The sequence below is a fragment of the Lacerta agilis genome, chromosome 3, assembly GCF_009819535.1.
Source record: "Lacerta agilis isolate rLacAgi1 chromosome 3, rLacAgi1.pri, whole genome shotgun sequence".
Taxonomy (NCBI): Eukaryota; Metazoa; Chordata; class Lepidosauria; order Squamata; family Lacertidae; genus Lacerta; species Lacerta agilis.
Genome location: NC_046314.1, coordinates 116,530,437 through 116,555,279, shown reverse-complemented (window position 1 = coordinate 116,555,279; position 24,843 = coordinate 116,530,437). Strand labels below are relative to the sequence as shown.

The 24,843-nt window shown below is 50.8% G+C and overlaps 1 protein-coding gene across 1 annotated transcript; it reads right to left on the bottom strand.

Annotated features, from left to right (window-relative positions):
• Positions 1-2,137: 2,137 nt before the first annotated feature.
• Positions 2,138-17,037, bottom strand: SLC35F6 (solute carrier family 35 member F6). Its single transcript, XM_033145229.1, has 6 exons — positions 16,889-17,037; positions 12,637-12,712; positions 11,789-11,960; positions 8,347-8,559; positions 5,914-6,024; positions 2,138-2,844 (listed from the first exon to the last, which is right to left on the bottom strand). The coding sequence occupies exons 1-6, from the start codon at positions 16,963-16,965 to the stop codon at positions 2,369-2,371; spliced, it is 1,125 nt and encodes a 374-aa protein (XP_033001120.1). The 5' UTR covers positions 16,966-17,037; the 3' UTR covers positions 2,138-2,368.
• Between the last annotated feature and the right edge of the window lie 7,806 nt (positions 17,038-24,843).

The following is a 24,843-nucleotide window of genomic DNA, read 5'->3' as shown; positions in this document are numbered from 1 at the left end:
AAAAGGCGTTTTTATTCCAAACGGACCTGGTAGCTTAATGCTCATAAGAGCCCGACGGATCAGGCCCGTTCGGCTTCCTGTTCTCACAGTGGCCAGCCAGTGTTGTTGGGGATCACTGCCTCAAGTGGCAGAGAGTTCCAGAGTTTAACTTTGTGCTGTGGGAAAAAGTCGGAATTGGGATACAGGAATGAGAAGCTTTGCTGCCTCCGACTGAAGGCAGCAGAGCACAGCAGTCAATTGTCCTCTACCCCTCCACAAATTTGTCCAGCTCTCTCCAGGCCACCCCCCCCAGCTCCCCTTTTCTTGCCACCCTCCCTTGCCCAACCCCCAAAGAGAGCTCTGGGCTCTTACATGCCATCAAAAACCCACGTTAAAAAAAAAAAAAGTCCAGCCAGTCTTGTTTTTTAAAAACGGCCTTACGATCAGACAAATTTTTATTGGTGAATAAATGCATTCTTGTTCATAGTCCCAAGGCAAAGACAAGCCCATCCCTCCCTCTCATCCCCATAGGCACCAAAGTGGGTCTGCTCAGCATCTGAGAAGTTTGTTGAGGAGACGGATGCTCGTCTCGGCTGCGCAGCTTAGACCATCTGTTTTCGTGGCTTGGATGCAAGAGAGGGGGGGGTGCCCTCCATACGACCGGACCCCCCAAATTGCCCCAGAGAGCTCTCTTAACTCCCCTACAACTGGGCAAGCTCTCGCCTTTACCTTGCTAGCAGTGGGAAATTAAGAGGTCCCGGGACTCGCAATAGCTGGGGGGGAAACACCTTTTTGCAGGCTCCGAACAGAAGGGCCAGTTCAGGAGAGGGTCACATGACGGACGAAGGAACCGGGGTGTTGCCTCCTCTGAGCATATTAAGGGAGCATCGAGGATTCCTTCGACGTCCGTCACTCAGATCCAGCCTTAGGAAGAAGCAGAGACAGCCCTGCACCCCGCCCCCCAAAAAAAGTGGTCAAGGCAGCATCAGTTTCATATGTGTGGGCAGGCCTGGGGTGTTCCCTTTTTCCCACAGCCCCCAATCACAGCTTTGTGTTCTGTCAGGGAAGGAGCCAGTGTCAATGGGTTTCCCCAGTAATTTCGGCAGCCCGGAGGCCTTCACCGAAGCTGATTTGATAGGCAAGGCCCAGAGACTTGCCGTGCCACGGGGCGAGGGACTTTCAGGTCACCCACAACTGCACCCAGTGCCGCTGGTGTGAGGGTTGTTAAGGGATTCCCATGCCACTAACTCGAACCTCAAGGGGACCGATCTGCGGCGATGCCTCCTGCAGAACCCCAACAAAAAAATAAATTAAAAAATTCCTTCCAGTAGCACCTTAGAGACCAACTAAGTTTGTTCTTGGTATGAGCTTTCGTGTGCACGCACACGAAAGCTCATACCAAGAACAAACTTAGTTGGTCTCTAAGGTGCTACTGGAAGGAATTTTATTTATTTTGTTTCAAACTACGGCAGAGCAACACGGCTACCCACCTGTATGCAGAACCCCAAGTGTGATATAAACAGGAGAGGCCCAGGTTAAAAGATGCTCAGCTCTCCTTACGGAGGTTTTTTTCCAGGGGGAACAGACCCAGTGGGACGAAACACCAAACTGCCAAGTTAGAGCAGACTTCATCAGCCTGGGACCCCCTTTCGAGATGTCTGGGGCGGCAACTTCCATCCGCCAAACACCTTGGAGGATGCCAGCCTAGGGAAGGTTGGGCTTTGTTGCTGCATCAGAGGGAAGCCTGGGAAAGAATGCATTGCGGAGGAGAGTTCTGGACTCTGGGCATCTGTACCACTCCCTCCTTTTGGGTGGGGATTAGAGGAAATCGAAATATTTTGTTTGGCAGAAGGGGCGAAAAGAGGGAACTCCTTCCGGGAAAGGGTTGTTGGGAAACCTCACCGCGACGGCCTTCCTTCTCACCTTTGGGTGAAGGAAGCGGGGGGAAAGGACGAAGTCCCGGAAGGTGGTGTCAGGCCCCCCCCCCCACAAAGCAAGCCAGTTCATTCTGAGAGTCAAGATGCCCAGAGGTGTCTCACATGCCGATTTCTGAAGGCAGTGTGGTTTCTCCTACCAACCAACAACAGAAAACCCTCCACCAGTTGCTTAAAGCAGGAGACGTCTGAGCTCATGTCGGGGCTCCAGCTCCCATCCCGGCCAGGGATGATGAGAGATGCGGTCGAGCAAAAACAGAGGGCGTCTCGTTGGCGGTTGCTCTTCCTGCAGCGAGCAAAGGAACCAGATGGCAGAGCAACGTCCCGACATTTCGCAGCAAAAGTGCGCAACGCAGACCCCCCCCCCAAACCAGTCTCGTGCTCCAGCCTGAGAAGCTGGCCGGCCCACCCAGCAGAGCTCTGGCCAAGCTCTGGAGCAGGCAAGGGCCCTGCTATCAACTGTCCCCGTTGACGGAGGCTCCGTCCGCGGCCAACAGGCCCTCTCTATCCGCATCTGCATCCGCCGCCGCCGCCCTCCGCCAGGGCAGCCGTGCCAGCAGGGGCTGGTGGAGGCCGTTGTAGATGGCGGCGCCCAGCAGGAGGATGAGGAACCCGAGGATCTGGAGGCCGTGGAAGACCTCCCAGCCCACAGCCAGGCTGACGCCCCAGATGACCACGGTGCGCAGGCTGTCCAGCACCATCCTGGTGGTGGCGCTGATCTCCTTGGTGACGCTGATGCCGGCAAAGTTGAAGAAGGCGATGCTGCTGATGTTGCCCAGCAGCGCCACGGCGATGAGCGGAGCCCGGCCGATCTGGCAGAAGGCGTCCAGGGCGTCCTCCAGGACGCGCCGCGGCCCGCTCCCGAAACTGCCCGCTGGGATGAAGTACATGGGGACCAGCAGGAGGGAGAGGATGAGGAAGCCAAAAAGCCCTGAGCAGGGAGGAGAAAGAGATGCTCAGAAAGGGGGACGCGGGCCGGACAAACGAGAGGTGTAGACTGAAATGATGACCCTCCCACTGTATGGGCAATCTATCCGGAAGATAAATGGTATTTCGTGATCTGACCTGGTTACCCTTCCTGCCTCTGTTCCTTCTCCCTCCCTGTCTCTTGTTCTTTGATGGCGGAGAACACCCTTTAATGTCCTAATCAGTTGGGAGGAAGTGATAGTTCTGGGCACCTTCTTTGATGCTGGACATAGTTTTGAGAAAGTGAGGCAGTGGGAGGGGGTGGCTAATGAATGGTCTGCATGTGGCCAGTAATGAATGATCTGCGCAGAGCCACAACAGTGGCACCTTGGTTCTCAAACGCCTTGGTACTCAAACAGTTTGGAACCCAAACACTGCAAACCTGGAAGTCAGTGTTCCGGTTTGCCAACTTCTTTTGGAAGCCGAACATGCTCCGTTTTGAGTGTTACGCTTCCGATTTGAGTGCCACGCTTTTGTTTTGAGTGTTACGCTGAGGTCTTTCTGTTTCCGCTATTTATTTTGCGTTTTTTGTTTTCGCGGCTCAATTTGTTTTGTTTTTGTGACTGTGCGGAACCCAGTCCAGCTACTGATTGATTGATTGTGTGACTGTAGTACACTGTTTATTGCTTTCATTTTATGGATCAATGGTCTCGCTAGATAGGAAAATTCATGTTTTAGGGGTTGTTTTTAAAAGTCTGGAACAGATCAATCCATTTTGCATTACTTTCTATGGGAAAGCGCACCTTGGTTTTGGAACGGACTTCTGGAACGCATTAAGTTTGAGAACCAAGTTGCCACTGTAATGAATGATCTGCACGTAGCCAGTTGGGCAAGTCACAAAGGCTAGCTATCTATAAATCGGATGATTGTGAGCGGAGTTTTGGAGAAGCTCGTGCACGGACTGATAACTGCAAACTGAGGCTACCTGGGGGACTCACTTCAACGCTTCTTGAGGGCTTCCAAGTGGCAGATTGAAGTACTTGCTTGGTATGTATATATTGCTTGCTGTATAGAATAAAATCTTTCATCTTCTCACTCACTTGTGTTTTGTATTGCTTCTGAATCTCATTTAAAAAGAACCACCTTGCATCTGGCAAGCTCCAGGCTGGGGTCCTCTCTAGAGCAGCCTCTATGTGCTTGGGAAGATGACACTCAGCAACCCTGACCAGCCCCTTAAAGGACCCCTTTGGCGCTGTGGTCTGAACCACAGATCCTAGGGCTTGCTGAACGGAAGGTCAGCAGTTCGAATCCCCGTGACAGAGTGAGCTCCCGTTGCTCGGTCCCTGCTCCTGCCAACCTAGCAGTTCGAAAGCACGTCAGGTGCAAGTAGATAAATAGGTACTGCTCCGGTGGGAAGGTAAACGGCGTTTCCGTGCGCTGCTCTGGTTCGCCAGAAGCGGCTTAGTCATGCTGGCCACATGACCCGGAAGCTGTACGCCGGCTCCCTCGGCCAGTAAAGCGAGATGAGCAACGCAACCCCAGAGTCGTCCGCAACTGGGCCTTTACCTTTAAGTCCAGTCAAAGGCGACTATGGGGTGTGGTGCTCATTTTGCTTCAGGCCGAGGGAGCTGGCATTTACCCGCAGACAGCTTTCTGGATCATGTGGCCAGCAGGACTAACCCACTTTTGGCGCAACGGGATGGAAACCAGAGTGCACAGAAACCTGTTTTCCTTCCCGCTGCAGGGGTACCTATTTATCTACTTGCACTGGCGTCCTTTCGAACTGCTAGGTTGGCAGGTGCTGGGACAGACCAACTGGAGCTCACCACCATCAAGCCGATTCAAACCGCCGACCTTCCAATCGGCAAGCCCAAGAGGCTCAGGGGTTTAGACCACAGCGCCCCCCGCCTCCTAGAGCAGCCTCCAGGGGCTTGGGACTAAGACACTCCGCAACGCTGGCCAGCCGGCCCCCACAGAAGGCAGTGAGGGGCCCCCAATTCCTGTGGCTTTCAAAGGGGACGGGGCAAATTCATGGAAGAGGAGGGGGGTCTTATCCAGGGGCCAGAATGAACCACTTCACTTCTTTGGCATCCTGGCCATTTTAATTGAATTTAACATAGTTGAATTAATTTAAGTGGCTCTGCTCTGCCTCCACAGTTGGAGGCAGAAACGCTTCTGAACCTGGAAACTGCAGGAGGGGAGAGTTGCTCTTGTGCTCGGATCCTGCTTGCAGGTTTCCCATAAAGGGCATCTGGTCAGCGGGTGTAGAATCTGGCAGCCGGGTTGCTCCCTGGGGCAAGACGGTTTGAGCCTACAATGTCAATCCTCACCCAGCTGCACTGCCTGGTTTCCGGGCCCCATTCAAAGTGCCCCATTCAAAGTGCTGCTCTTGACCTATAAAGCCTTAAACGGCTCAGGACCGCAAGACCTCAAGAACCACCTCTCCCCATATGTACCGATCCGGACCCTGAGATCATCCTCTGAGGCCCTCCTTCATGTGCCTCCTCCTCGAGAGGTCCGGAGGGTGGCAACACGAGAGCAGGGCCTTCTCTGCAGTGGCTCCCCGTCTGTGGGATGCTCTCCCCAGGGAGGTTCGCCTGGCGCCTTCATTATACACCTTTAGGTGCCAGGCAAAACCATTCCCTCTTCAACCAGGTCTTTGGCTGGTTCATATTCTATACAGCCTTTTAAATGCTACTGAGAAAAAGGAACTCCCAGTGGGGGGCATGAATTTGGAGAACAGGACAGGAGCGACCCACAGATACGTCTCCACCAAGCTTCTTGTCCCTCCACCCCCCCAAATCAAGGAATCTGCAGCAGTATCAGTATTTTTGGGGGTGGGCTCCTATTTCCCCCCTCCCCACCCAGCCTCAATTGGGGCACACTGGCTTAGGGCACTGCCCAAGGGGAGGGTCTTCTGGTCCGGCGGGTAGGCGTGTATTGGAAGCACTCTGAGTTCTTTGCTTCCATGGATTCGGTTCCCGACAGGTTTCTCTTGAGGGTGACTTGGCCCCGGATGTCCGAGAAGGGAGAGACGTCTAAGAAATAAAATACCAGCCCCCAATCCGCTCCCCCGGCGCGTCTGCTTGCTCACCTTCCGTGCCCACAGCCTGCAAGGGGTGGACGTTGTGCTTGTAGACAAATTTCTGTTCCAGCACCATTTGGATGGCCACAATCACTTGAGCCATGATGATCAGAAGGTCCCCTGCGGGAGAGAAAAGGGGGGTTTGGGGGCAGTCCTGAAAGGGCCTGGAGCCCCCACTCCCCCGCTAAACGACTGCCCAATACTGGAAGGGGTGCTTTCCATTTGGCCGTAGTCTGGAGACTGGAGGAAGCACTAAACCAGGGGTAGAAAAACTAAGGCCTGGGGTCCGGATGCGGTCCAATCGCCTTCTCAACCTGGCCCACGGACGGTCTGGGAATCAGCGTGTTTTTACATGAGCAGAATGTGTCCTTTTATTTAAAATGCATCTCTTGGTTATTTGTGGGGCAAAGGAATTCGTTCATTCCACCCCCAAAAAAATATAGTCTGGCCCCCCACAAGGTCTGAGGACCAGCCCCCTGCTGAAAAAGTTTGCTGACCCCTGCACTAAACACAAAGAATCTCAGGATTCTGCGGAGTTGGGAGGGAACCCGAGGGTCATCTAGTCCAACCCTGCCTGCAGTACAGGAATTGCACCCCCCTGACATGTGGTCATCCAAAAAAAGAAAGAAAAAAAAAACCTCCAGTGAAGAAGAAGAGTCCACCACTTTTTGAGGGAGTCTCTCGAACGGCATTTGCAGCTGGAATCTCCTTTCCTATAATTTGAAGCCATTGGTTAAGGTCCTACCCTGCGGAGGAGGCGAAAACAAGCTTGCTCCTTCTGTATTAGGTCAAGTGGACAGCCCTTTAGCTACTTCAGTGGTTCCCAATTAGCTAAGAACTGCAGACCCCCTTTTTTCAAGAGCCAATCCATGGATCTCTTACTTTTGAAAACGCTGATAAATCTAGGGTAGTCATTGTTATGTGGCTGGTGCCACGGACCCCCTGGGTGGGTTACGTGGGCCCTCTGGGGTCTGTGGACCACCAATTGGGGGGGAAAACAGAGATATCTGACGATGGCTATCTCCTATCTCCTCTCGGTCTCCTCTTTCCCAGGGTGAACATCCCCAGCTCCTTCAACCATTCTTAATAAGGCTTGATCTCCAGACCCTTGATCATCTTTGGTCTCCCTCCTCTGCCCACCTTCCAGCATTTCCACATCCTTCTGAAACTGTGGTTGAAGGCAGGGTTTCAAGGCTCTATCTCTTCCCAAAGTGAAGCAGGCAGAAGGGGGAAATTCAGCCAAGTGTCCAAACGGGAGCAGTTAAGAGCAGTGGCTCTCAAACTTTTCCTGGCCACCGTCCTCTTGGTCCCCGAACCCATCCCTTGGGCCCCCTACCCTACAAAAGAGCACCATTCAGAACAGCAGTTTGCACGGCCCACTAAGGAAGAGAACGAGGTAATAAAATGCAAAACGGTAGCAAGGAGCTGCACATTTCGGAAGGTGGTGGGCTCTCCTTCCTTGGAGGTTTTCAAGCAGAGGTTGGACGGCCATCTGCCAGGGATGCTTCAGCTGAGATTCCTGCATTGCAGGGGGCTGGACTAGAGGACCCTCAGGGCCCCTTCCCACTCTACAATTTATTCAAAATCCAATTCAAACTTATTGGATTTCAAAGAGGTCCGGCTGGCCCTTTCATCATGCCCTCTTAGGGGCCAGGCAAAAGCATTCCTCTTCAACCAGGCCTTTGGCTGATCTTTTAAATTACTGACTTGTTTTTCTTATTATTTTTCTTATATATTTTGTGTTTTCTTATATTATAATTTTAAGTTGTGAACCACCCCAAGATCTACGGATGATGGGTGGTATACAAATGATGATGACGATAATTAATAATAATAATAATAATAATAAGGTAAAGGGACCCCTGACCATTAGGTCCAGTCGTGGACAACTCTGGGGTTGCGGCGCTCATCTCACTCACAGGCCGAGGGAGCCGGCATTTGTCCGCAGACGGCTTCCGGGTCATGTGGCCAGCATGACTAAGCCGCTTCTGGCGAATCAAAGCAGCGCACGGAAACGCCGTTTACCTTCCCGCCGGAGTGGTACCTATTTATCTACTTGCACTTTGACGTGCTTTCGAAGTGCTAGGTTGGCAGGAGCAGGGACCAAGCAACGGGAGCTCACCCCATCGCGGGGATTCGAACCGCCGACTTTCTGATTGGCAAGCCCTAGGCTCTGTGGTTAAGTTTAATTAATCCAGGAAAGTGAACTTGATTCAGTGAAGCCAGCTTTTCAAAGTCTGATGGGCCTTTACTCCTCCAGCGCCCCCCTGCTTCCTAGCGACCCCCACCACCAGGCGGTGCCCACCAATTTGAGAACGGCAGAAATCAGGAGCAGGAGAGAGAAGCAAGGGCCCCGAAGGAAAGGAGCGCCGCAGGACGCCAGCAGATCAATCCTCCTGGTGTTGGCGACCCCCCCCCTTGGCTCCCCCTGCCCTGCCATACCTGTGATGACCTCGCTGAGCTTGTGCTCGTGGTCCCCGTTGCTCATCAGGTCTGCCAAGCCGACCACCACCAGCCCCACGATGGTCACCAGGATGCCCAGCCACTGGCTGAGCACCAGCTTCTGCCCAAGGAAGGCTACCGAGAGCAGGCCGGTGAAGATGATCACGGCCCCTCGCAGCATCTGGAAGCTGGACGCGCTGGTCATGTTCAGAGCTGGAAAGGGGGCAGGAAAGCGGGGTGGTGGAGGAAATCATTCAAGGAGGGATATTTAGCATCAGACACACACGTGGGAAGAGTTTGCTCTGGATTGTTCTGGAGGTTGGAGGATGGATGGCGGCTAACAGATTGAGGTTGAATCCTGACATGACAGAAGTACTGTTTTTGGAGGACAGGAGGCGGGTGGGTGTGGGGGACTCCCTGGTCCTGCATAGGGTAACTGTGCCCCTGAACACAGAGCCAGTGTGGTGTAGTGGTTAAGAGCGGTGGACTCGTAATCGGGGAACCGGGTTCGCGTCTCCGCTCCTCCACATGCAGCTGCTGGGTGACCTTGGGCTAGTCGCACTTCTCTGAAGTCTCTCAGCCCCACTCACCTCACAGAGTGTTTGTTGTGGGGGAGGAAGGGAAAGGAGAATGTGAGCCGCTTTGAGACTCCTTCGGGTAGTGAAAAGCAGGATATCAAATCCAAACTGTTCTGCTTCTTCTTCTGAAGGACCAGGTGCGCAGCCTGGGAGTCATTTTGGACCCACAGCTGTCCATGGAGGCACAGGTCAATTCTGTGTCCAGGGCAGCTGTCTACCAGCTCCATCTGGTACGCAGGATGAGACCCTCCCTGCCCGCGGACTGTCTCGCCAGAGTGGTGCATGCTCTGGTTATCTCTCGCTTGGACTACTGCAATGCGCTCTACGTGGGGCTACCTTTGAAGGTGACCAGAAACTACAATTAATCTGGCAGCTACTAGGAACCAGATTAGTAGCCCTTTTGAGGGAGATTGACAGGTTCCCTTTAATGTTGGTACCCTATGACTGCAACGCGCTCTACGTGGGGCTACCTATGAAGGTGACCCGGAAACTACAACTAATCCAGAATGCGGCAGCTAGACTGGTGACTGGGTGCGGCCGCCGAGACCACATAACACCGGTCTTGAAAGACCTACATTGGCTCCCAGTACGTTTCCGAGCAAAATTCAAAGTGTTACTGCTGACCTTGAAAGCCCTAAACGGCCTCAGTCCAGTATACCTGAAGGAGCCTCTCCACCCCCATCGTTCAGCCCGGACACTGAAGTTCAGCACCAAGGGCCTTCAGATGTCTTCTAAAAGTCAGATAGTTGTTTATTTCCTTGACATCTGATGGGAGGGCGTTCCACAGGGCGGGTGCCACTACTGAGAAGGCCCTCTGCCTGGTAACCTCACTTCTCGCAGGGGGGAATTGCCAGAAGGCCCTCGGCGCTGGACCTCGGTGTCCGGGCTGAACGATGGAGGTGGAGACGCTCCTTCAGGTATACTGGACCGAGGCCGTTTAGGGCTTTCAAGGTCAGCACCAACACTTTGAAAAAACCCAGAAGCCTTCCTTTTAGGAATTTTAGGTACTGAAATCCCAAGGGAATGGAAAAGGTTATTTTTGTATGCGACGACAGCGGCGTGGATGCCACTAGCCCAGAGATGGAAAGAAGACAAAGTCCTGACAGGCAGATCAAGTTGATGGACTATGCCAAAATGGCAAAAATGACCAGAAGAATCAGAAATCGGGAGGACCAAAACTTTAATAAGGAATGGGGGAAATTTGTAATTTATCTTCAAAACCATTGTAAACAGTTAAAATCGTTAGTGGGATTGCAATAACACTTGTAATGTAACAAAGAACTATGGGCATAATGGAGATATGAAAAATTTGGATCATTATAAAAGATGAAGAAGGAAAGGACTAACAATAAGACCCACAAAGGGGAGGAGGGAAGTCCAGGAGATTCTTAGGAATCTTGGTTTTTTAAATAATATATTGTTGTGTGAATGTGAATTTTAATATGGAATATCAAATACAGGGGTACCTTTGTTCTCAAACACCTTGGTACTCGTTGCAGGTGGGTAGCCGTGTTGGTCTGCCATAGTCAAAACAAAATAAAAAATTCTTTCCAGTAGCACCTTAGAGACCAACTGAGTTTGTTCTTGGTATGAGCTTTCGTGTGTATCTGAAGAAGTGTGCATGCACACGGAAGCTCATACCAAGAACAAACTTAGTTGGTCTCTAAGGTGCTACTGGAAAGAATTTTTTATTTTGATTTGACCTTGGTACTCAAACAACTTGGAACACAAACAGGGCAAACCCAGAAGTAAGTGTTCCGGTTTGCAAACTTTCCCCCCGGAAAAAGCTCCGTTTTGAGTGCCACACTTCCATTTTGAGTGTTACGCTGAGATCTGTCTGTTTACGCTATTTATTTTGAGTTTTCTGTTTTTGCGGCTCTATATGTTTTGTTTTTGTGACTGTGTGGAACCCAGTTCAGCTACTGATTAACAGATTGTGTGGCTGCAGTACACTGTTTATTGCTTTCATTTTATGGATCAATGGTCTCGTTAAGATAGTAAAATTCATGTTAAATTGCCGTTCTAGGGGTTGTTTTTAAGTCTGGAACGGATTAATGCGTTTTGCATGACTTCCTATGGCAGTGTTTTTCAACCACTGTTCCGCGGCACACTAGTGTGCCGCGAGATGTTGCCTGGTGTGCCGTGGGAAAAATTGAAAAATTACTTTATATATAGTCAATATAGGCACAGAGTTAATTTTTTTAACATTTTCTAATGGTGGTGTGCCTCGTGATTTTTTTCATGAAACAAGTGTGCCTTTGCCCAAAAAAGGTTGAAAAACACTGTCCTATGGGAAAGCGCGCCTTGGTTTTGGAACACTTTGGTTTCAGAACGGACTTAAGTTTGAGGACCAAGTTGTTCTTTTAGGTTTGTTTTTATTGTAGGTATGTTTTCAGTGTAGGTTTGTTTGTATCGTTGTGTTTATGTTTGATTGTGTTGTAGTTCTTTTTGTTTTATAAAAACCAATAAATATATTTTTTAAAAAAGTTTGAGAACCAAGGTACCACCGTAAATAAATTTGAAATTTCCCCTCCCGTCTCATCCTTTTATAAAAATAAATATAAATATATAAAAGGATGAGAGGGGAGGGGAAATAGAAAGGTGGCCGAGGGGGGGGGCATGATCTGCCGAGCTTGTGTTTGCTTAGCAAGGAAAGAACAATGTCAGGACAGGCAGGTTTTGCACTTCCTTACCCAGTCCAGGCATATGAAATTGCAGTAAATACTCCAAATATTAAGAGGCGTATTGCAAGTATTTCCGCTCGAAAAATATGAGTTTGTGAGAGACTCCCAGCAGGACTCTCCACCCCCCACCCCACACCCAAGTTTTCGCAGAGGAGAAAGCAACCCCCAGGCAACACTTACCCACATACATGAGGCTAGTCCCTGTCATGTCGCACAGGGCGGGAGCCAGGAAGAGGAGCGGGTTGTAGGACTGAGGGGGGTCCATGGTGGGCTCTGGCCTCCTCCGGTCAGTGCAGAGCAGGAGGTAGAAGACAGCCAGGCAGGAGAACTCCCCCAGGAACATGCCCACGGCCTAGGAGGCAAGGAAGGGGCTCTGTGAGCTTTTTGGATCATGACCAGTAGCAGATCGGCAACACGATTCCCGCATTGCAGGGGGTTGCATCCAGCTCTGAAGCTCTGTGCTTCTAGGACAGGGGTCAGCAAACTTTTTCAGCGGGGGGCCGGTCCACTGTCCCTCAGACCTTGCGGGGGGCCAGACTATATTTTGAAAAAAAAAAAAAAAGTGAACGAATTCCTATGCCCCACAAATAACCCAGATGCATTTTAAATAAAAGGACACCTTCTACTCATGTAAAAACAAGCTGATTATCGGACCGTTTGCGGGCCAGATTAAGAAGGCGATTGGGCTGGATCCGGCCCCCGGGCCTTAATTTGCCTACCCATGACCAAGAGGGTCCCCTCTGCTGATCTCGGCACCCGAGAGGGTCTGCCGGGGAGGAGACTTTCAGGTATGTGGGGGCCTGAGCCATTTAGGGCTTTGAACACGGACACGAGCCAGCCCCCCTGAATTGTGCGCAGAAACGAACTGGCGACCAGCGCAGGGGTTATGTGGGATCTGAAGGGAGCCCCTGCCAGCGACCTGTCCATTTGGGGGCAGAACCCCAGGGCCGAAATGGGCAGATGCGGAATCAAAGGAGGGCGGAAGCCTCTACGCCACGTGGAAGCAGGCAGAGTCCACCCGGCAGTACCTGGAGGAAGGGATGCTGGAAGGTGTGCTCCTCACTCGTGGCGTTGCATCCCCGCGCGCTCAGCTTGTCCGCCCACCTGAAAAAGAGGGGCATTGGTTAGAACGCCCCGCATGCACCTCCTTGGGCTTCCATCATCATCATCATCATCATCATTTACTATTTACAGGTGAAACTCAAAAAATTAGAATATCGTGGAAAAGTCCATTTATGTAAGCAATTGTTTTCATTACCTACTGGAGTTTAATATATGAGATAGACTCATGACATGCAAAGCGAGATATGTCAAGCCTTTATTTGTTATAATTGTGATGATTATGGCGCACGGCTGATGAAAACCCCAAAGTTGAAATTGTTAAGTTGGGGTTCTCATCAGCTGTACGCCATAATCATCACAATTATAACAAATAAAGGCTTGACATAGCTCGCTTTGCATGTCATGAGTCTATCTCACATAATAGTTTCGCCTTTTAAGTTGAATTACTGAAAGAAACGAAACTTTCCATGATATTCTAATTTTTCGAGTTTCACCTGTATAGCTCGCCCACCTGGCTGGGTTTCCCCAGCCATTCTGGCGGCTCCCAACCGAATATTAAAAACACGATAAAACACCAAACACTAAAGACTTCCCTAAACAGGGCTGCCTTCAGATGTCTTCTAAAAGTCAGATAGTTGCTTATCTCCTTGACTTCTGATGGGAGGGTGTTCCACAGGGCGGGTGCCACCACCGAGAAGGCCCTCTGCCTGGTTCCCTGTAGTTTTGCTTCTCGCAGTGAGGGAACCGCCACAAGGCCCTCGGAGCTGGACCTCAGTGTCCGGGCAGAACGATGGGGGTGGAGACGCTCCTTCAGGTATACTGGGCCGAGGCCCGCCCTCAAAGGTGGAATCTGGGGTCTCACACATATTTCAGTACCTTGAAAACCTCATAATCCTTGCTATATTTCAGAATGCATGTTTTTAAATGCTGTCTTTTGAATTTATTTCTTTGAGGTCAGTTTGTTCTTACCTTTTTAAAAAATCAATTAATTATAGAGTATCATGCGGTATACCAGGTCTGTCCAAAACAGAATACAGTACATGGGAGAGTTTCAGCAAGGAAACTGAGCATAACAGCAGCAGGGTACCTGGAGGCCTCCCAGGTACGGAACCCAGCGGGAGGGGGTCCCAGGGGTCATCTAGTCCAACCCCCTGCAAAGCAGAAATCACAACTAAAGAACCCCTAGCCGATGGCCGCATAGGCCATTGCTTTGCCTTTGCCTAAGATGGTTTGGTGTTAGAGCATCTGCTTTGCATCCCAAAGGTCTCTGGTTCAAATCCTGGCATTTCCAAACAGGGCTGGGAGAAACATTTGAAACATCTGAGAAACCTGGAGAACCACTGCCAGTCAGTGCAGGCAGAATAGAGCTAGCCGGACCAACGGTCCGTCTCGGTACGAAGCAGCTTCCTGTGTCCTGGAAAGGAATTGTTCCTCGTTCCGTGTCTGGACTTGCCCCCCCAGCCAAGGAGCAAAGGCAGGGGCGCCTGTCCGCTGACGTCACGCCAAGCGCCTGCCAGGTTCCTGGAACCGGAGACGTGGATATAACAACAAGTGCAGAGTCTGCCGCAGATCGGATGTCCGGCCTGCCATTCATCTCTGCCAGAAATGAAAGGCAAGGAGATGCTCCGCTTAGCAAGGCTGCTCGAGACACCTCTCGGGGAAAGCGCACAGCAGTTCCTCAACCGTAAGAACATGGCTCACAGATGCTCAAGCCGAGATTCCTGCATTGAAGGGGGTTGGGCTAGATGACCCTCGGGGTCCCTTCCACCAGTTCTATGATTCTGTGTTCCTCCTCTACAGAACTGATGCCGTCCAAAACAACTGGCGGGCAACCAGCTTGCTGGAGGCTGGTTTGGGGAGGGTGCAGGGCCGGATTCAGGTCTGATGAGGCCCTAAGCTCCCGAAGGTAATGGGGCCCTCTCCATGTCCAGCTGTCCTTTGCCAACAACAAATTGTCTCTCTTTTGTGTGTGGAATATATGGTATATGGCAATTTAGGGACCTAATACAGGCATATGCAAACTCGGCCCTCCAGATGTTTTGGGACTACAACTACCACCTTCCCTTGCTAATAGGACCAGTGGTCAGGGATGATGGGAGTTGTAGTATCTAAAGCCATTTGCACATAACAAAATAACCAGTCCATGCAAAATGTAGGCACCTTATTTATAGAAATGAGAAAACCCGTGATATTTCAGGGAGCAGGCTAGCAGGCGGGGCCCATGACTTACATCACAGGAGCCCGCACAACACAAAACATGGTTGCTGGATGTAGGTTTTATTCTATTTGTTTTTTATCTTATATTTTGGAAATCATAGAATCTTAGAGTTGGAAGAGACCACAAGGGCCATCCAGTCCAACCCCCTGCCAATGTACATTGGAAATGTACATCCAGTTTTCTTTTCCTTTATTTTTTTTTGGGGGGGGGTCTCTCAAGAGAGTGGGGGCCCTAAGCTACAGCTTGCTTAGCTTATTTGTAAATCCGGCACTGGGAGGGTGGGGCTTCATTCCTCCTGCCCCCCGTGGTCTCTGGACTTTGCCTCCCTTGGTGCTTGTGAACATGGAGACGGCGTTCGTACAGCTGCAGGGGTTTTGAAACCTGTGGCCTTCTGGGTTTTTTGCCCCCCCCCCCTCCAGACCAAAGCAATGAGTAAGCTTTGTGTTTCTGGGGGCTGCTTCTTGCAAAATCCGGAGCTGAGTAAGCGAGCGAAAGATGCACCGTCAGGGGAGCTCCACATTCTGCTGGCTTAGCAAAAAAAAGACAAGGGCACTGCTGCTGAGGTGGCTGCCTTTAGACTCCATACTTAGTTAAACTGTGGAACTCCCTGCCACAGGAGGCAGTGAGGACCACCAACTTGGATGGCTTCAAAAGCAGACTGGACAAATTCATGGAGGAGAGGGCTATTGGCTGCTGGCCAGGATGGCTCTGTTGTGCCTCCGTGGTCAGAGGCAGCGATGCTTCTGAATCCCAGTTGCTGGGAAACACAGGAGGGGAGAGAGTCGCTCTTGTGTTCGAATCCTGCTTGCGGGCTTCCCTTTGGGGCACCCGGTTGGCCACTGTGAGATCTGGATGCTGGGATAGCTCGGTTGGCAGGGCACGAGACTCTTAATCTCAGGGTGGTGGGTTCAAGCCGCACATTGGGGAAAACTCTCCTGCACTGCAGGGGGCTGGGCTGGATGATCCTTGGGGGTCCCTTCCAACTCTACGGTTTTGTGATTCTGTGACTCGGTGCGTCATCACAATGATGTATCGGGCTCTTGTTATGTTCTTAGTAGTGAAGTCAACCACGAGAAGCGGACAATGGAGCCCTTTTTAAACAAAGCACCAACTTGGACAGCTTTCAAAGGGGGTCGGGCAAATTCACGGAGGAGGAGAGGGCAGCAATCGGCGGCTCCTAGCCAGGGTGTCCCTGCCCTGCCCTCCACAGCCGGAGGCAGCAACGCTTCCGAACACCAGTTGCTGGAAACCACAGGAGGGGCTCTTGTGTTCGAATCCTGCTGGCGGGTTTCCTATAATGGGCATCTGGTAGGCCTCTGCGAGAACAGGATGCCGGACTGGCTGAACCAGCAGGCTGTCCTCGGGTTCCTACTGCTGGTCTTCAACTCCCACCCCCACCCCACCCCCCAGCCATCCTAGCCAGGGGCCAGGCATGATGGGAGTCGGAGTCCAACAGCATCCTAGAATTAGGAACGACTCTGCAACGCTGTCTCTTCAAAAGTCTCCATTTTGCCAAATCAAACCAAGAGGTTCCTCTGCTCCACCTCTCCAGAAACACGGGCTATTGCTCCGCACTCCATCTCTGATTTAAATCACTAGTCAGTAAGGCTCAGGGTGGATTTAAATAAAATAAAAAAATCCGATTTAAATTTTAAAAAATTTAAATCCACCCTGAGCCTTACTGACTAGTGATTTAAATCAGTTTGACTTAAATCAAATCCACCCTGATTTCAGGCAGGGCATCTCTCCCAGCCCTACCTGGATTTTTGAACCCGGGGCCTTCCTTCCTTCTACATGCCAAGCAGGTGCACTGGCCCTGAGCTTGGGAGGTCAACGGCAACAAGCCCCCCACCCCACCCCACCCCGACCTCCTCCTTCCCCCAAATCCCGCCCGCCTGGACCCCTCGCCCCAGCATTCCCTTGGAAGGGACCCCCAAGGGTCATCTGGAACAACCCACGAGGAAGAGGAGGAGGCAGTGGGGAGGGGGACCCGGACTTACTTGGCCGAGAGGGTGTTGATGGAGCCGGTGACCAGCATCAGCCCGGCCAGGAACAGCTGGTATTTGGTCCACGCCATCGTCGCTCCGCAGCCGAGCCTTGTTCCTCAAACGCCCAGGAATAAAATGAAATAATAAACCCCAGCAGCTCCGGCACAAAAGCAGCTGCTCCGCTCAGCCACAGCCCGGGCGCGTTTCCTCCTTAGGCAGGTCACATGACCGCAGCCAGTCAGCTGACGGGGGGCTGGGGGAGGGCGGGGGTGGAGGCTCCCAAATCTGGGCACCGCCCCCCTCGTGCCAATCACCCTGCAAAAAGGGAGGGGGGCTCGCTCACTCCTCCAAGCTTCGCCCCCCCCACCCCCCCGCACACACACTTGCAAACTTGATTTTTTTGCAATTGCAAAATGCAAACGGGGTGGGTGTCTCTTCCTGGTATTCTATTAATGCAGCCCAAAAACCTCGCTTTAAATGAATATTTTTAGTCGGGTCCGGGGGGCGGGGGGACGGGCGGGCTATGTCCTGTAAACGTTATCGCAGGATGAGTGCTTTTAGTTAATAATGGACTTCGTTTATCTCCTGGTGTATTTTAAATTTAGCAATGTGTACTTTTTTTTTAAAAAAAAATTGTAAGCTTTGGTTGCCATCTGACATTTAGAAGATATATGAAGGCAGCCCTGTTTAGGGAAGTTTTTAATGTTTGATGTTTTATCGTATTATTATTATTATTATTGTCTTGGGAGCTGCTGAATGTGGCTGGGGAATCCCAGCCAGATGGGCGGGGTATAAATAACAAATGATTATTATTATTATTGTTGTTATTATTATTATTATTGTTGTTGTTGTTATTATCCGCCTGACTCTGAAGACAATGGGAGAGTGTGTTGTTTGGTCCCAGTGATGCTTTGAGCTCCAACCACTCAATGAAATAGGTGGACAGGGGTCGGGGGTCAGGTCAGCACTTCTTTGACCAGTGGGCAGTGCTGTAGCTATGGGTGGGGGTGCAGATAGCTGGGTTTTTCACCCCATGTGACGCCTCCGGAGGTAGCTAAAGGTAAAGGGACCCCTGACCATTAGGTCCAGTTGCGGACGACTCTGGGGTTGTGGCGTTCATCTCGCGTTACTGGCCGAGGGAGCCGGCGTCCAGCTTCTGGGTCATGTGGCCGGTATGACAAAGCCGCTTCTGGCGAACCAGAGCAGCGCACGGAAACGCCGTTTACCTTCCCGCCGGAGCCAGTGTGGTGTAGTGGTTAAGAGCGGTGGTCTCGTAATCTGGGGAACCGGGTTCGCGTCTCTGCTCCTCCACATGCAGCTGCTGGGTGACCTTGGGCTAGTCGCACTTCTCTGAAGTCTCTCAGCCCCACTCACCCCACAGAGTGTTTGTTGTGGGGAGGAAGGGAAAGGAGAATGTGAGCCGCTTTGAGACTCCTTCGGGTAGTGAAAAGCGGGATATCAAATCCAAACTCTTCTTCTTCTTGCCGCCGGAGAGGTACCTATTTATCTACTTGCACTTTGACATGCTTTCGAACTGCTAGGTTGGCAGGAGCAGGGACCGAGCAACGGGAGCTCACCCCGTCATGGCGGGGATTCGAACCACCAACCTTCTGATCAGCAAGCCCTAGGCTCTGTGGTTTGACCCGCAGCACCACTCACATCCCTTCCAGAGGTAGCTCCTCTTCCTCCTCCTCCTTCTTTAATTTGTATACCACCCTTCATCCGTACCTTGTGCCCAAACTAACAAAATGAATTTCTATAGGGGCAAATGTCAGGTTCTGCACTTAGAATCATAGAGCTTGAAGAGACCATAAGGGCCATCCAGTCCAACCCCCTGCTAAGCAGGAAGAACCAGATGCACAAATATAGGAAGGGGGGGCCCCATGTGAAAAGGATCTCGGGGTCTTGGTGGACCACAGTCAACAGTGTGATGCAGCAGCAAAAAAAGCAAACGCTATTCCAGGTTGCATAGTGTCCAGGTCAAATGAAGAAATAGTCCCACTATATTCTGCCCTGGTCAGACCCAACCTGGAATCCTGTGTCACCACAATTTAAGAAGGATATTGACAAGCTGGAAAGTGTGCAGTGGAGGGCGACCAAGAGGATCAAGGGTCCGGAAACTAAGGCTTATGAGGAACGGTTGAAGGAGCTGGGTATGTTTTGCCTGGAAAAGAGGAGCCTGAGAGGAGATAGGAGAGCCCTCTTCAAATATATTCTCTTTTTTTTAATTATCTTTATTAAATTTTATAAAACAAAAACAAGAACAACATAATCAAACATAAACACAACAATACAATTATTTAAAACCAATAATACAATAAAAACATACCTAGAATATATTCAAATATATTCTCAAGGGCTGTCACACGGAAGATGGAGCAGGCTTGTTTCCTCCTGCGGTGGTGAGCACCTGAAACGATTGATTCAAGTTACAGGAAAGGAGATTCGATTAAACATTAAGGACTTTGTGACGGTAAGAACTGTTTGATAGCGGGACAGACTTCCTCTGGAGGTAGGGGGTCTCTTGTTTGCTGGAGGCTTTTAAGACCCATGTGAGGCAATCGCATGATAAGCGCTAAGTGAAGCAATCGGGGAACTACCGTTAGAGAAGTAATCAAGCATCAGGGTTGGGGGGGGCAGGGGGCGGGGAAGGAACCCAAGACAGAATATAACATCACTTGAAAGATAAAGTGGCATGACTTGGGGGAAGATAAGACTATCGGAAAGAACAAACAAAAGCATGTCTTCAGAGGGGCGTAGCCAGAATCAAAACTAGGGGGTGTGGGGCAAGCCATGGTCGTTCAGGTTCAAAAACAGCTTCAAAAAACAGAAAAACCCCCCCCCCCCAACAGAAAGCCCCAAATGGCTGAAAAACTCAGTTTCCCAGGATCCTCAGTCCTCGCAAAGGAACTACTCACCATGCAAGGGAACTCAGTTTGCAAAGCTCCCTTGCAATGATGAATCCCGGCAACGATGAATTCGCCCCCTGACACTGCCCAAGTCTCAGCCTGCATCCCCATTTGACCAAGCAGGGTGCAGGCTAGGATCCAGTCTCTGATAGGCACGCCAGCTTTTTGTCGGCATGAGGGAGGGGGAAACAGCCGGCACAACACACACACACACACACACACACACACACACACACACACACACAGAGTGGCCAACTGCCGGCAAGAGCGGAAGAGCTCAACTGTTATTGAGATTTTGGGAGGGGGGGAAAGACCAGTCTTGAGCTTTTTTTTTCCTTTTAGGCTGCCGATAACCATTTAATTTTTTTTTGCTTCGGGGGGGGGGGGGCTGCCCCCCTGCCCCCCTGGGTACGCCCATGTGTCTTCATGCAGCGCAGAGTTGAAACTGTGGAACTCCCTGCCGCAGGAGGCCGTGAGGACCACCAACTTGGATGGCTTTAAAAGATTAGACAATTTCATGCAGAAAGAGAGGGTTGCGTCAGTTTGCATTTCTTAGTGCAGAAGGTATTGATCTGATTTGTAGAGAGATCTTTCCTATTCTAATTAATTCAAGAGGCTTCTGGAAGCTTCTCTGCGTGAAAGAAACAAGCAGAAGTTTCCTGATGTTTGGGTTATTCCTTCAGAGAAGATGAGTACAGCTGCCTTAAACTGGTCCTGCTATCTCTTCTGTCAAGCTTTCACTTTCTCTCTCTCTCTTCCTTGTGGTGTGGTATTCTGTATATAGTGTTAAGGTTTAGACAAATTATTATAAGCTATTGTAAGTTTAAGTTAAGTCTGCTGCAACTGGATTTCTTACTATTGTTGTTGTTCAGTCGTTCAGTCATGTCCGCCTCTTCGTGACCCCATGGATCAGAGCACGCCAGGCACGCCTATCCTTCACCGCCTCCTGCAGTTTGGCCAAACTCATACCAGTCGCTTCGAGAACACTGTCCAACCATCTCGTCCTCTGTCGTCCCCTTCTCCTTATGCCCTCCATCTTTCCCAACATCAGGGTCTTTTCTAGGGAGTCTTCTCTTCTCATGAGGTGGCCAAAGTACTGGAGCCTCAACTTCAGGATCTGTCCTTCTAGTGAGCACTCAGGGCCGATTTTCTTGAGAATGGATAGGTTTGATCTTCTTGCAGTCCATGGGACTCTCAAGAGCCTCCTCCAGCACCATAATTCAAAAGCATCAATTCTTCGGCGATCAGCCTTCTTGATGGTCCAGCTCTCACTTCCGTACATTACTACTGGGGAAATCATAGCTTTAACTATATGGACCTTTGTCGGCAAGGTGATGTCTCTGCTTTTTAAGATGCTGTCTAGGTTTGTCATTGCTTTCCTCCCAAGAAGCAGGCGTCTTCTAATTTCGTGACTGCTGTCACCATCTGCAGTGATCATGGAACTCAAGAAAGTGAAATCTCTCTCTGCCTCCATTTCTTCCCCTTCTATTTGCCAGGAGGTGATGGGACCAGTGGCCGTGATCTTAGTTTTTTGGATGTTGAGCTTCAGACCATATTTTGCACTCTCCTCTTTCACCCTCATTAAAAGGTTCTTTAATTCCTCCTCACTTTCTGCCATCAAGGTTGTATCATCAGCATATCTGAGGTTGTTGATATTTCTTATGGACAGGGCCAATCCTGAATGTATTGGATTTGTGACCATGATGCTCATTTGCCTTCAGTAGCAGTAAAGTTGTGCTGGATGAAATACAATGGCCTCTGGTCTATTTTGGGGGGATCCTGCAATGTGTTTTAAGTTTTTGCTCTGCTAACTATACATCGGAATCAACATTGAGTAGAATTTTCATAGAATCCTAGAGTTGGAAGAGACCACAAGGGCCATCTAGTCCAACCCCCTGCCAAGCAGGAAACACCATCAAAGCATTCCTGACAGATGGCTGTCAAGCCTCCGCTTAAAGACCTCCAAAGAAGGAGACTCCACCACACTCCTTGGCAGCAAATCCCACTGTCCAACAGCTCTTACTGTCAGGAAGTTCTTCCTAATGTTTAGGTGGAATCTTCTTTCTTGTAGTTTGAATCCATTGCTCCGTGTCCGCTTCTCTGGAGCAGCAGAAAACAACCTTTCTCCCTCCTCCATATGACATCCTTTTATATATTTGAACATGGCTATCATGTCACCCCTTAACCTTCTCTTCTCCAGGCTAAACATACCCAGCTCCCTAAGCCGTTCCTCATAAGGCATCGTTTCCAGGCCTTGGACCATTTTGGTTGCCCTCCTCTGGACAGGCTGTTGCCCTCCTCATGACAGGCTGTTGATGGCAACTAGCCAGGATGGCTGTGTTGTGCCTCCACAGATGGAGAAAGCCATGGACACAACTGTCGCTCTTGGGCTCGGATCCTGCTTACAGGTTTCCCATAATGGGCATCTGGTTGGCCACTGTGAGAACAGGATGCTGGACTAGATGGGCCACTGGCACTTCTTGTGTTCTTGTGATGGTGGGAAGCCAATCTTACCCTAGGAATGAAACATATTTAATAAAGGAAATTCATTTTCCCGTAAGCTTCTACTGGCCTTCGCCAAGGTGCGGTCTTCCTTATTAAAGGGACTTGATGGAAGCAAATCAGGAGGGTGAAATGAAAGAGAAACTCCGTGGGAGGCAGTGCGGCCTAGTGGTTAGTGTGTTGGGCTATGGGAGATCTGGGTTCAAATCCCCACTCAGCCATGAAGCTCACTGGGTGGGACGGCCTCTCAGGCTAACCTACCTCACAGGGTTGTTGAGAGATAAACTGGGGAGGAAAGGTGGGATAGAAATGGAATAATAAACCGCAATAAACAAATACAAATCTTTTTTGAAGTTGCACAAGGTCAAGGCACTCCTAGAGTGGTGACAGCGCGTGGGATTCTTGTTGCGCTCACTTCAGCACTGACACGCGAGTTGTGGATTCCTGTCGATGTCGTCGTGTCCAGGTGCACACAACTTGCGCCAGCCCTGAGCTGGTTCAGGAGAAGCAATTAGATGCACTCTCAATGTGCAGCCAACCGAGGCTGTGCTGATGCGCTGGACCAGCAGGGGGGGAGGTTGCAGCGCCGCGGTGAGCTGTCTTGCAGACTGAGAACACAGGCGAGCGCAAAATTCCCCGGAAGAAGCCCATTCTTTGCCACCCTCTGTGCCACTTCTCAGTTTGGTTCCCTCGAAAGAAGTACAAAGAAGCAAAGTGGCTGATAAGGCAGAAAAGAAAGAACAGATGTCTAGTGTCCACATCAAAGGAAGACATAAAGGTAAAGGGACCCCCGACCGTTAGGTCCAGTTGCGGACGACTCTGGGGTTGCGGTGCTCATCTCGCTTTACTGGCCGAGGGAGCCGGCGTACAGCTTCCGGGTCATGTGGCCAGCATGAGTAAGCCGCTTCTGGCGAACCAGAGAAGCGCATGGAAACGGCATTTACCTTCCCGCCGGAGTGGTACCTATTTATCTACTTGCACTTTGACGTGCTTTCGAACTGCTAGGTGGGCAGGAGCAGGGACCGAGCAATGGGAGCTCACTCCGTCGTGGGAATTTGAACCGCCAACCTTCTGATCAGCAAGCCCAAGGCTCTGCTGTTTAACCCACAGCGCCACCCGCATCCCTAACCCTTGTATACCGCTCCCCATTTGTGACACGCTAGTGATGTAGTGATGATGTATCAATGAAGAAGAAGAGAAGAAGAATTTGGATTTGATATCCCGCTTTATCACTACCCGAAGGAGTCTCAAAGCGGCTACATTCTCCTTTCCCTTCCTCCCCCACAACAGAGACTTCCGAGAAGTGGGACTAGCCCAAGGTCACCCAGCAGCTGCATGTGGAGGAGCGGAGACGCGAACCTGGTTCACCAGATTACGAGTCTACTGCTTGATGCCTCTCAAAGTGTATTCTGGGGGAAAGAGGGAAGTTTTCAAAGTTGGTGTCACCCCATGCTTGGGGTTCTTACTCCTGGGGGGACCTGTTGCACAACAATAAAGATTGTGGTCTATTGGCCGTTGTTTTGCTCCAAATTACTTGGCTGGAACTTCCTGGGCCCGCGGGGGACTTGCACCCTGAGGATCTGGGCTGTTGAGTAGTCTCTCACCCTGGAATTTTTCCGTAACAGGACCTTGTTGTAGTAGCGGGCATCTGAGACTGCCGGTGCCCCACGCATTGAGGGCCTCCCACCAGAGCCATCCTCTGCCCACCCCTCTTTCCAAAGAGTGAGCTGCCTGCCTCCTCACCGAGTTCCCGGCCGGCAGCCCAAAGGACCACCCTCCCATCCTGGAGCGATGGCGATGGAGAGGACCCCAGGGATGCATGCGTCACACGACCCGACCAGCTGCTTTTGCACCTGGGGTGGAGGTTTCCAGCCAAGGCTCAAGCCAGCTGGACTGCTGCTGCTGCTGCTGTCTTACACTTCACCCCCCCCCCGCCGTCCCAGCTGCCAACCCACCCACCCCCCTCGCCACAACCCGCTCCAGGGCTCAGCCTGGAGATAAATGGTTTTTCCATACCGCGTCAGCCTCTCTCTCTGGGCCGTGACCTGTGGGAGGCCGGGAGAAGAGGGGGGAAAGATGGAAAAACACTAAAAGGCCCTTGCCAAGGCTATTTTCAAACCTGCCTTCTATCAGCGGCTCAGGGAGCGAGTGAGGCCTGGGTGCTGGACCTGGGGGGGGGGTCCCAGTTAACCCCTCCTGCTGCACCGAAGACGAGAGGCACCTCGCTTGTGGGAGAAACATCTGCATTAAGGACGAGAAGAATGGGTACAGTGTGCAGTTGCCATTGCCCTATCCTAGTTTAAAAGATATCGCAAGATTGGAAAAGGTTGAGAAAAGGGCAAGCCATTCTTTTAATAAGTAAATCAATCAATCAGTTATTTGAAAAGGGAAATATTCCGTACCAACCCAGAAAGAATGGCAGAACAAATTGGCTGAATATCTAGAGACGGCAAAACTGACTAATCGGATAAGACAAAAACCAAAAAAATGTGATTCAAAACCAATGGAAATGTTTTAATGAATATTTAAGTAAACAAGGATCAAATGAGAGGTTTT

Excerpts from the sequence above, each read along its gene's own strand:
- SLC35F6 (XM_033145229.1), bottom strand. The coding sequence starts at position 16,965 with ATGGCGTGGACCAAATACCAGCTGTTCCTGGCCGGGCTGATGCTGGTC. Across the intron at positions 12,713-16,888 it reads ATCAACACCCTCTCGGCCAA|GTGGGCGGACAAGCTGAGCG; the intron begins GTAAGTCCGGGT and ends CCTCTTTTTCAG. Across the intron at positions 11,961-12,636 it reads TCCAGCATCCCTTCCTCCAG|GCCGTGGGCATGTTCCTGGG; the intron begins GTACTGCCGGGT and ends CTTGCCTCCTAG.